We start from the raw sequence: 12,150 nt of genomic DNA on the forward strand, positions 1-12,150 counted from the left end.
GGCCGAGCCGCAGGACAATAAGACGCAATTATATCCAAGCACATGAGCAGGGCTTCCCAGAGGCCATGAGCGCCGAGCGGCTAGTCCGCTCGGCCCAGGAACAAGTAAGAGCGCTAGGAGACAAAAAGGACAATTGGTAACTTCGTCCTCGAGACACCTGCCGCCGACAAACAGCATGGTTGGCGGCCGGAGCGGACAGAGTATCGTACGGTGGAAGCTTCCGCCGTCACATCCGGGATATGCTCGGACGATTGCGGAATGGCGTCAGGTATGCTTTTCTGACACGACCTACTGAGGTATGTTTGGGGAAGCGTGTACGCATCAAAAAGCGTGCCCACGCCTCCCAGGGGTCCTATATAAGGACCCCCAGACTTCGATGGAGGTATGCAATTCTCATCATTGTAGCCACAGTAGCGTTGTCTTGCTCTTCTTTTTCTGCACTGTTTGACTTGAGCGTCGGAGGGTCGTCGCCGGGAAACCCCTCCCGGCTCGGCTTCTTTGCAGGTTCACCGGAGACCCACATCACCAGTCGAAGACAGCGGATAGTGTCCCCAGTGTCCATCGACTCAGCGCTTGGACAAGATCATAGCTCATAATTTCTTCTTCTCCTTCCTCCTTTGTGCGGGTGAATGGTGTATTTTCTTCTTGGTTAGTTAAACTTGTAATGGATAATTCTTTGCAATAAGGTTATGAGTTTTTATTGTAAAAAAATGGTTATGATTATTAACATTTAGACATAAACCTATCATCATCAAAGTTGGGTGATAAATTATCAGTTTGATATAAATTTTTAAAGTATATAAATTAATTTGCAAGGCAAAGAAGCTATGAAGAGACCTAATAAGATTATGTTAATTATTGTTGGTGGACGAATTAATCGCGTGATGTAAGCACTAGAATGCGCCGTACCGATCCGCCGTACAAATTAGAAAATGAACCACGGCTAGTGATTAAACATTTCTCAATTTTTATTTTTTTTACGCCAATTTACCAAAGGTGCGCATGAAAATTTAAATTTATCAAAAGACATACACTACTTTGGTATTTATCAAAGAGCGCACTTTTATAAAAATATTTCCTATTTTACCCTCCTGATAATTTGATTTTTTCTACTGTTTTTCTTTTCTTCACCATATTTCTCTCTCTTCTCTCTCTTCTATGTCGGCAGAAGATAGAAATAACATTAGTCAATTTTTAATCATATTTTAATACATTTGAAGAAGTCAAAATAAATAATGGACATCATATTTGAACTCCTTGTAATTTTAGAAATCCATAGAAATTGAAATGAGTGCAATCGGAGCTCTCTAGGTCCATCAGTGGATTTTGACCGAAACCCACTGATCGACCTAAAAAGCTCCGATTGCACTCATTTTAGTTCCTGTGGATTTCTAAAATTGTAAGGAGTCCAAATTTGATGTCCATTATTTATTTTGACTTCTTCAAATATATTAAAATGTGATTAAAAATTGACTAATGTTAATTCTATCTTCTGCCGACAGAGAAGAGAAAGAAGAGAGAGAAATATAGTGAAGAAAAGAAAAATAATAGAAAAAGTTAAATTATCATGAAGATAAAATAAGAAATACTTAAAAAAAAAACGTACATTTTTTTTTTAATAAATACTAAATAATATGTATCTTTTGATAAATTTAAATTTTCACACGTGTGCCCTTTGATTTGTCGTTTTTTAAAAATCTTTACCCATTCAAAACAAAGAAGCTAAGAAACACGAGACCATAACACAGGAACTATCGTTGGACTTTTTCTCGTCAACGATGTGTATTTGTTTTGTAAAAAAAAATAAATAAATAAAATAAGGTTTTTTAGTCAACGCAGAAATCCAGTCGCCAGAATCGTTGACGGACGTTGCAGCATGGAAAGCTCCTAAACGCCGGCGGAGGTTGTTTGGCAGCGCGCGCGGTGTCGCACGTGCTCCGCCATCGTGTCTTATTGACGCATCACTTCTGCCAATAGCGAGTAAACGGATAAATTTTTCTCAATTGAGTTAGGAATACTGATAACGTCAATTGCTTGGGATCAAATTTATCATTTCAGAATTAGTCAAGGTAAGTTATAAGCTAATACCTAATATTAATTATAATATATTTATAAAAAAAAATTTACATGAGACTTATAACTAATCCTTTGTTTTGAATAAAATGAGCAAAGTTCATTAATGAAAGAAAAAGAGAGGAGAAAAGAGAGATGTATTTATATTTTTCTTATTTGAAAGGGAGCGAAGAGTAATTAATAATAATATTTGTTATTTTGTTTTTGAGAAAAATAAGGATAATAAAAATTAAATATATAAACTTATAAAATTATCTTTACTTTTGTTAAAGTTAGATCCATTACTTTAATGACCCTCCTAATGTCGGTCCCACGGATATGGAGGAAGGTATATGCAGATACACAGGTCATAGGCGCATGATGGAGTAAACTCCAGGTTATCAGTTCATAAGAATCGACTCATAACTATTATGTTAGATATGTCATGCGTCCACCGTCTGCATTATGTCTTGGGGAACCCTCACTTTTGTTAAAAACTTAAGCATTCAATAACCTAGTGTATCTTGCATATATTTATTAGTTAAGACTTACGCACTTAAGCAATTATAATTTATTTGTTAAAGTTGACATCGACGTTGTCATTGAAGTATACGTCGGTGTCGAAGTCGGTGTTGGCATCAAAGTCCGCGTCGACATCGAAGTTAGTGTCGACATCAAAGTAAAAGTCGGCATCGACGTTGGTGTCGAAGTCAACATCAATGTTAAAGTCCATGTCGATGTCGAAGTCAGCATCAGCGTTGAAGTCAGCGTCGTCGTCGAAGTTGGCGTCGGGCCACCTGTCATTCTCCTTCCCTACCCTTCTCTCCCCTTCCCTCACCTCGTCCCAAACAGTGCGTATGTATTTTCTTGATTTATTCTAGTGACTAGTGGAAAACTTTTATAGAGTCAGGTCGATCACCCAGGCTTGACGTTAGCGAGTAATCAATTTTTAATACCTAATATCAAATAAAATAGAAAAAAAATCAAATTAATGAGGGATCCAAGCGGTTAAGCATGTTAATAAGTCTAGAAAAGGAAAATCAAATTGTATTATATAAATTCTTTGTTAATTAGATGCATTTTTAGTTTAATATAATTAACTCAATATTATCCAATGCACATAAACACTCAAATAAGTTATAGTAGATTTTTTTCATTAGTTTAATCACAGTGTACTTTTTCATTTGGTTATTTAAGTAATTTGTGAAAATATATCTAGAAAATATAAAATGTGAAATACTTTTCATAGGAAATATTTTTAATGTATTTAGAAGAATTATTTGATAAATTATTATATTAAATAGATAAATAATTATGTAAAATGTCGTCAATGAATCACTAAAGTTGCAGAAGGACAATTATATATTAAATAGCAATCAGTTCATAAAATTGATAACTTATAGGAGATTCCTCCACCATCATTAGGTGAATAATTTTTCTCTCAAGTGCTTTAAAACATCTTCTTTTTGAGTCCGAACCATCTTAATTAGTCAAAAATTAGTTTGACAACGAGTGTTTAAATTCAAAATTAGTCATCAATTCTTCTAATCATAGGAAATCATTATTTTGACCTTTTCTCGTCAATAATATGTGTATTTGTTTTGAAAAAAGATATATAGAGAGAGAGAGAGGGAGAGAGCGCCTACATCGTTGACCGACGTTGCAGCATGGAAATTACCTCGTCAACGCCGGCACTCTGCGGTTGTTTGGCACGGCGGTGAGTCGCACGTGCTCCCCCATCTCCCCCTGTTGACGCATTCACTTCTTCCAGTAGTCCAAGTTCAACGCCGCCACGCTGCTCTCTTCAGTTATAAAGAAGCTTGCTCGATCGTGTCATCGCAGCCAGTGAAAGCCAAAGACGAGCTCAAGTAGTTGACCTTACGAGGCAGAACAGAGAGAGATCAGAGATCATGGAAGGCCTTTGCCAGCTCTCTTCCGCTTCGAGGAGCCTGATAAGCTCTCGCCGGAGCTCGGCCGCTGTGAGGATCAGCAATGGCGGCGCAAGCTTCGGCCAGGGGAGCCAGACGTTTGCCATTCAATCGCAGAGCAAGAGGCGTGCCAGGAATATCTCTCTCAGAGCAACGCAATCTCCACAAGTCGAGCTGCTGAAAAAGGGTTCCGATCGGCTGCCGGCCATTCCGGTACCGCTCCGTGATCTGAAATCGGACTGCGTTTTTCTTCTTACGGTTAGATAATTGTATAAACTTAATTTCAGGCGGAGAAGGATGAGGCGAAGAACGAGAGGTGGGAGACGCTGGTGAAGGAAATCAAACAGATCTTCCGGTTGATGGACGACGGAGAGACGAACGCCTCGGCTTACGACACCGCGTGGGTGGCGAGGATTCCGTCGACAGAGGACTCGAGCAAGCCCCATTTCCCGCAGACTATCGATTGGATTCTCAAGAACCAGTTGGAAGACGGCTCCTGGGGCGAGCCCACGTACTACCTCGTCTTCGATCGCTTGGTCTGCACTCTGGCGTGCGTTCTTGCACTGAAAACTTGGAATATAGCAGAAGACCAAATCGAGAAAGGTACTGACCAAATCGATCGACCTTGATATTGATTAATTAATTAATTAATTACTTTAAATTGATCATGCGACTTCATCTTGCAGGTCTAAATTACCTGAAGAACCATGTGGATGAAATAGAGACGGCGAGCGAGAGCCTGATAACAAGCGGGTTCGAGATTGCGTTCCCTTCCATGTTGAACGAAGCCAAGAATATGGGGATTGATCTTCCTTATGATCGTCCGTCCATTCAAAAAATCATCAAATTTAGGGAAAAGAAGATGGGCAGGTAGGTAATCGATTGATCATAGTAACGATCTATAACCGCCGGCAATTGAATCCTCACAAACTACAACTCTGTGGCAGAATCCCAGTGAAAGTGATGCATTCAGTGCACACGACGCTGTTATACACGCTAGAAGCCTTGCAGGAGGTCGTGCAATGGGACGAGATTCTCAAGCTTCAATCCGCAGACGGGAGCTTCCTCAGCTCGGCTTCTTCCACCGCCGCTGTCTACATGAACACCGGCGACAAGAAATGCCTTGAGTTCTTGCAATCTGTACTAAACAGATTTGGAGATAACTGTAAGTTAATATATTCTTCGACTGCTTAATAATTACTTTTAAATTGATTCATTGAACGTGGTGAATCACAGTGCCCTGCCAGTACCCGATCGACCTCTTCGAGCGCATCTGGGCGATCGATACGATCGCAAGGCTTGGAATCGACCATCTCTTCAAGAAGGAGATCATCGACACTCTTGATTATGTTTACAAGTATGCACGATCAGTACACCAGCATTTCATCTCAGATTAAAACGAGACTAGCTATTAAAAATTCGTGTTAATTTAATTTGAACAGATATTCTGGGAAACAAGGCGTTTCTTGGGGCAGAGACAACACAGTTCCTGACGTTGACGATACGTGCATGGCCCTCCGTTTGATGAGGCTGTATGGTTACCCTGTCTCCTCAGATATGATCGAGTTTTTCAGAGACGACGATGGCAATTTCATATGCTTCCCCGGCCAAACGCACCGTGGAGTCTCGGACATGTTCAACTTGTATCGCTTCTCCCAAGTCGCCTTCCCCGGCGAGAAGATACTGAAAGAAGCCAATGCCTTTGTGGAGTCCTACTTGAAGGACTGCGTGAAGAACAACAAAGTGGACGACAAGTGGTCCTGCAAGAAGGCACTGGGCAAGGAGGTTGCTCGTGGCTTGGAGTACCCATGGAGGAGGAGCTTCCCCAGGCTCGATGCCAGGGAATACCTTGACCACTACGGAGACAACGATGTCTGGCTCGCCAAGACCATTTACTTGTGAGTGATTGATTGTTCATTCTTCGATCTTCATTGATTGATTGATTACTATGAGAATTTAGCTGATCATTCTTCTTGTGCCTTCAATTTTAGGATATACAACGTGACGAATCCAAAATACCTAGAACTCGCGAAGTTGGAGTTCAACAGGCTGCAAGCAATATACGAAAAGGAGATCGGCTCCATTGTAGAGTACGTCGAGCTTGCTTCCTCACTGTTGTCAATTTTGGGGGTTTTGAAGTAGTTAAAACCCTAATTAATGTCGTATATGATCTTAACAGATGGTGGAATAGCTGTGGACTGGAAGCCACCTCTCTGTCTCCGGAGCAGCTTCACTTTGCCATTGCTTCTACTCTGCCTGAGCCGGAGTTTGCAAGGAGCAGAATTGCCTACACCAAATCGAACTCCATCGAAAACGTTCTCGTAGATCTGTTTTACAAACATGAATCCACTGAGGACTTGAAGAATCTGTGCCGAGCAGTCGAAGAGTGAGTATTTAATTTGATTTGGAATGCAATGCAATGCAATGCAATGGAATGGAATGGAATCGCTGAGTGATCGAGCTTGTAATTTGTTTGCAGGTGGAATCCCTCGCTGGCTCTTTCACTTCCATCTCAGTTGAAAACAACATTCAATGTTTTGTACGAGACTCTGAATGAATTAGCAGGGGAAGCCAGTAAAGTCCAAGGGAAGGATGTGTTCCCCTACTTCCATGAACTCGTAAGTACCGAGAACAGTTGGAAGAAATTAAATTTACAGACTTCGATTCAATTCGAGTAAAATAACTGAAATAAAATGATGAAAACAGAGGAAGAAGCAAATGGAGATGTACATGAAACTCAGGGAGACTAAATTGGGAGGACAAAGCGGGGAGTACTCATTGAAGGACTACATCGAGCATGGTAAAACCGAACTGGGCGTCGCCGTCAGATTGCTACCTTCCGTGTTTCTGATGGGAGAGCGTCTCAGGGATCTGGATCTGCTTTGCTTGAACGAGAAATCCAGGATCCAGGAGATGCTCTCGGTGTTCTTGAGACTCTACGTCGATCTCCAAATGCACAAGGTACGTACTATCGATCGATCGATCGATCGACTTTGAATATAATTGAATTTTTCTGAATGGATCATGATTCGCGTCGCTGCTTGCAGAACTCGCTGGCGCAGGGTGGGATGAACGCGGTGGCGGTGAGCATGGAGGTGGGGAAGCGGAGGGAGGAGGAAGCGTTGGGCGACGTGGAGGCGCAGATGGAGGAGGCGTTCGACGAGTTGGTGCACGAGAGCCTGAAGCCGAGCTTGGTGCCTCGCAGTTGCCGGAGACTGATGTTCGAGCACGCCCGGATCACGCAGTTCTTCCTGCACGACGACTTCACCTCGCCGGCGCACCGGCAGAAGATTGCGGACGCCATGGAGCGGTTCCGCACGCCCGTTCCGATCGACAGTACGGCGTGAAACGGAGAAATAATTTTAATTTAATTTAATTTAATTTAATTGATTTTGTTTTTTTTTTGAAAAAAAAAATGTAGAAATAAGATAAATGGGCCATGAGATGGGCCGAGTTTCAAATCGAACGTATCATAAAACACGTGTATCATATCATAATATAATATTACGGATCTTTCTTTATTTAGAATGAGTGGATGAATTAGCTAATTAATACATTCTTAAAGTCTTAATGACCATGTTGTTAGGATCGGTTGAGATAGAGGAGGAGGAGTGGGGTGAATGGCTCACTTCGTTTTCTTGATAAATTTGATCTTTCGCAGCGGACACTTGAAGGCAATGCTAACTCTTGTATTTACTTGGTATCCACCTCCTCAAGGAGATGACTAGTCCAAGGATCCACACTACCGTCACCCTTTCCACTATCAAACTTCTTCTTCTCAGACTAACACCGAAGGTGGAGAAACCTTACAAGACTTACAAGCCTCCCTTTCCAAGAGAAAAGATCACACTCACAACAATGAGGAAGAAAAGAAATATTACAAACTTGAAATGCTTCTTCCTTGTGACGTGAATCTTGAAAACGTGCGGAAATGGAAAGCTTGATCTTCAATCCTTTGAGAGATCTTGAGCACTTCAAAGATTGATCACACTAGAGCAATAGAACAGTAGTTTTCTCAAAAGATAATCCGTTTCTTTTTCTTCCAGCTTTTTTAAACGATGTGAAAACTAGCCGTTTCTCACATAACCGTCGCCGTGAATCGATTGGGTTTGTATCCCAATTGATTCACAAGTATCCGTTGGAGGTCATCCCGTAAAATCAACGGTGCAGATTCTTTCATTTAACTTGAATCGATTGGGGGCAGTGCTTGAATCGATTCAGACACTTGCTCGTGAAATCACAGCTCGGTGAATCGATCGACTGATCGATTCAGGGGAAATCTGTGCTTCGTACAGAACCTTCTTGGATCGATCGCTTGATCGATTGGATTACCCCAATCGATCGGCTGATCGATCAAGAAGCATTCTGTGCTTCGCACAGAACCTTCTTGGATCGATCGCTCGATCGATTGGATTACCCCAATCAATCGGCTGATCGATCCAGAAGCATTCTGTGCTTCGCACAAAATCTTCTTGGATTGATCACTTTATCGATTGGATTACCCCAATCGATCGGCTGATCGATCCAGAAGCATTATGTGCTTCGCACAAAATCTTCCCGATCGATTGGCTTACTTTGAATCGATCGGTTGATCGATTCAAAGGCATTCTGCCTCATAGCCATGTCTAAATCGATTTACCAATCGATTCTTGCTAAGTGAGCTTAACACGCATCCAGCCTTCTGACTTGCAAGAACTTCTCTTGCCAAGAATCCAGTCCTCGACCTTCTTGGACTTCTCTTGCCTTGCATCCGGTCTTCTGACCTGCAAGGACTCTTTTGCCAAGAATCTGATCCTCCACCTTCTTGGACTTCTCTTGCATCTGATCTTCCGACCTGCAAGAAACTTCCCCTGCAAACTCACAATGCATGTTAGATCCAACGTATTAACCTAAACTTAAGCAATTGTCAACACATTGAAACTCTCAGGGCATGATTGCACCAACAATCTCCTCCTTTTTGATGTTTGACAATCTATTTAAGTTTAGAGTAATTTTCAATACACCATAATAATACAATGATAAATAATACTTGTAACTACGCTGAATATCACCTGAACTGCGTAGTAATTCAAGGTAACACATGAACATAAGCAGTTTTTTTTTTAATTTTAATTAAATTAAGTATAATTAAGCATACAATTCAACATATATCTCCCCCTTTGTCAAAGATCAAAACAAAACTTCCCCTCAATATGTGCACTAAGCAATTACGAGAAATCCGAGGGGTACTCCCCCTAAAACACACATATATTAGCATAATAGAACAACCATGATTTTAGAAATAAAATAAAATATAGAACAAGTAGTATTTCATACACCCAAAATAAAGTGAAGTTCACAGGAGGACTCCACAACAAGCATCCACATAACGTACAATAACACGTGTCATAAGGGAACATAGAACTCAACGAGATCATCTCCCGGAGGAGTGGGATCAAGATCAACAGAAGGAGCAGACATAATAGTTGGATCAAGATCGACTGCAGAAGCAGCAACAGGAACATCCTCAGCAGGTGGGACGGGATCCGTGGATGGAACAGACCGAGACGGAGGCCCCGTTACCCAAGAGCTCACCAAATCCACCAATGTGTCCATAGTCGCCTGCATCGTAGTCTGTCGATGGACCATGGTATCCATTGCAGTGCGCAAGCTGGCAACCTCCATGGTCAACTCCTCAAGGCGGGTATCGACAGTCTCCTCGAATGTCAGAGAAATTGGCTCGGGGATATCCTCCTCAGCATCACCGGCCGCAGGAACCAAAGCCTGTGCATTCCCCCTGCGACGAGCCCGGGGTCCCTCACCAAGGGCACGCCCATCGCGCCAACGAACTCCCCCTGGACCGCCTGCTAAGCCCGTCTTCGTGAAGGAACGGGAAGAAATCCGAGAGTAGGCGACAGTCATGGTTTCCAGCCGTCCTCGAGAGACATCGATCTTCATAAACTCCAGCCAGTCAGTGATGAGATGACCGTAAGGCATGTGAATCGACTCCTGCACTGGCTGAGTAAAATGAATGATGCAATGAAAGATGTTCAGGGCGATCTTGATGTCAAGGGAATGCCGAATGGCATATAATGCAAACATGTGAGGAGGTCGAAGAGCAGCTAAGGCGCGTGAGACAATAGGAAAGAGACAGTTAATGATCACATTAAACAAGGCAGCATTCTCAGCCGATAACTCAAGAGAAGAGAAACTAGTGATGTGAGCATCCTGCCCGTCCGGACGAGGACGATCAAAAAGGAACTGATACATAGATGCAATGCTGAGATGCTGAAATGGTGGAGGCAACTCATCAGGAAGCGTGGGATAGAAAACAAAATCATTGGTGGATGGTAGACACCCTAGAAAGGATTGAAAAAGATCATAGGAAAAATCCAAGGTCCGCTTCGCAACACGAGTGCGATAGTTTATACCATCAGAGGTGTGCAGATTGTTGTAGAATTCAGAGACAAGACCGACATTGACACTCCTCTCACAAGATAACATCAACTCAAGTTTATAGTGTCGGAAACGAGAATAGGTATCAAAGCAGGAGGTTCTGTAGAATTGGAGATCAACGGACCTAGGGGTTATTAGCTTGAAGGTGTGTTTGCTAAAGGCCTGCTGCATAGCAGCATTAGGGAATCTCATATCAGTAGGAGGTAATGGGCGTGATGGAGGTACGGACGATCCTTCGCCCGATTCATGAACTTTTTGTTTCTTTCTATTTGAGAGAACATGAAAGACAATGGCAAACGATGTTGCAGTGCAACAAAAAAAATGAAGGAACGAGATATAAGAAAAATGCAAGAACAGTGCATGCAATGCAATGCATGAGGAGAAAACAAGGCAACACACAAAAACACACAAGGCACATGTAGATTAGTTCAAGTATAGGAGCAAGAATAAAAAAAAAAATGAGAAGAGTGTAAAGAAAATACTTAGGGTTTTGAGTCCGCATTTGGAGTGGGCGACGCGGAGAAGAAGAAAAGAGGGCTACCCTGGTCGTCGAGAGAGGAAGAAAGAAGTGGGAGGAAGATGGAAGAACTCCCTTCGCCGGAGAGACCGTCGGAGAGAACGGTCGATGTCGGTGGGAGAATCGCCAGGAAAATCGCCTAAAAGCTAGGGCACGGAAAGAGTCGGGAGATGCAAGAGGTGAAGTGAGAGAAAACCTAGGGTAATCGGGATTTAAGATGGGTTTTAAATCCCCAATCAATTCATCGATCGATTGAGAACACATGAATCGATCGGGCGATCGATTCACTGGACTTCTGTGAAATCTGAATAGGCGTCTCAATCGATCCATTGATCGATTCAAATGCCTTCTGTGAAAATTGAAGAATGCGTCCAATCGATCCATTGATCGATTGAAATGGTATGAATCGATCCATTGATCGATTCAGATGCTCTTTGTGGGGAAACGCCAGCCTCCCAATCGATCAACCGATCGATTGGGAGGTCTGATATTACTGCACTTTCGAAAACTTTTAGATCCAAGTTTCAGAAATGCACAAACAATTACACACAACTCTAAAAATCACGAAATTTTATGTAAATACTATAGATATCTCATATTATCAAGGAAAAATAAAATTCGACAAAAAGTGACACCCCCTAAAGAAGACTTACACAAAATTAAAAATTGTCAAAAACTTCAATGATTCGAGTGAGTACGTATCGAATTGTCCAATGATTTGAGTGAGACTTACCAAGGTTTCAAAAATAAGTTTTATGCATATGGTGAGTTTAAAAAATTTCCAATCATAATCGTAGGGCAATGTGCACATGATTTGTACACTTGCTTTCCCTATGATTGGACAAATGAATGTTTCATATGAATACCATTTTTCTTGACCAAAATAATGCATGATAACAAGCATTATAACCAAGAGAAATATACCTATAAAGTGATCATGGAGGATGTGATTTATTCAATACAACACATTCCCAATTCTCTTATAAGAAAGCTAAATTCAACTTCGGGAAGAGGTTTAGTGAAGATATCGGCTAAGTTTGATTTCGACCCAACATAATTTAAAATGATATCACCCCGAGTTACATGATCACGAATAAAATGATGTTTAACCTCTATGTGTTTCGTTCTTGAATGGTGGACGAGATTTTTAGTCAAGTTAATCGTACTCACATTATCACAAAGAACTTGAACATTGTTGTAGGTGAGTTTATAGTCCTC

General features: G+C 41.7%; 1 protein-coding gene across 1 annotated transcript; it reads left to right on the forward strand.

Moving 5' to 3' along the window:
* Window positions 1–3,891: 3,891 nt before the first annotated feature.
* Window positions 3,892–7,501, forward strand: LOC122017105 (bifunctional isopimaradiene synthase, chloroplastic-like). Its single transcript, XM_042574608.1, has 11 exons — window positions 3,892–4,193; window positions 4,268–4,583; window positions 4,667–4,850; window positions 4,928–5,145; window positions 5,217–5,337; window positions 5,423–5,878; window positions 5,972–6,070; window positions 6,160–6,366; window positions 6,460–6,598; window positions 6,687–6,941; window positions 7,028–7,501. Exons 1-11 carry the CDS (start codon window positions 3,963–3,965, stop codon window positions 7,325–7,327), a joined length of 2,526 nt encoding a protein of 841 aa, XP_042430542.1. The 5' UTR covers window positions 3,892–3,962; the 3' UTR covers window positions 7,328–7,501.
* The last annotated feature ends 4,649 nt before the right edge of the window (window positions 7,502–12,150 follow it).

The sequence above is a fragment of the Zingiber officinale genome, chromosome 8B (assembly GCF_018446385.1).
Source record: "Zingiber officinale cultivar Zhangliang chromosome 8B, Zo_v1.1, whole genome shotgun sequence".
Lineage (NCBI taxonomy): Eukaryota > Viridiplantae > Streptophyta > Magnoliopsida > Zingiberales > Zingiberaceae > Zingiber > Zingiber officinale.

Coding starts and splice junctions, on each gene's coding strand:
- LOC122017105 (XM_042574608.1), top strand. CDS start 3,963: ATGGAAGGCCTTTGCCAGCTCTCTTCCGCTTCGAGGAGCCTGATAAGC. Junction 5,879..5,971: donor CTCGCCAAGACCATTTACTT/GTGAGTGATTGA, acceptor CTTCAATTTTAG/GATATACAACGTGACGAATC. Junction 6,071..6,159: donor GAGATCGGCTCCATTGTAGA/GTACGTCGAGCT, acceptor TGATCTTAACAG/ATGGTGGAATAGCTGTGGAC.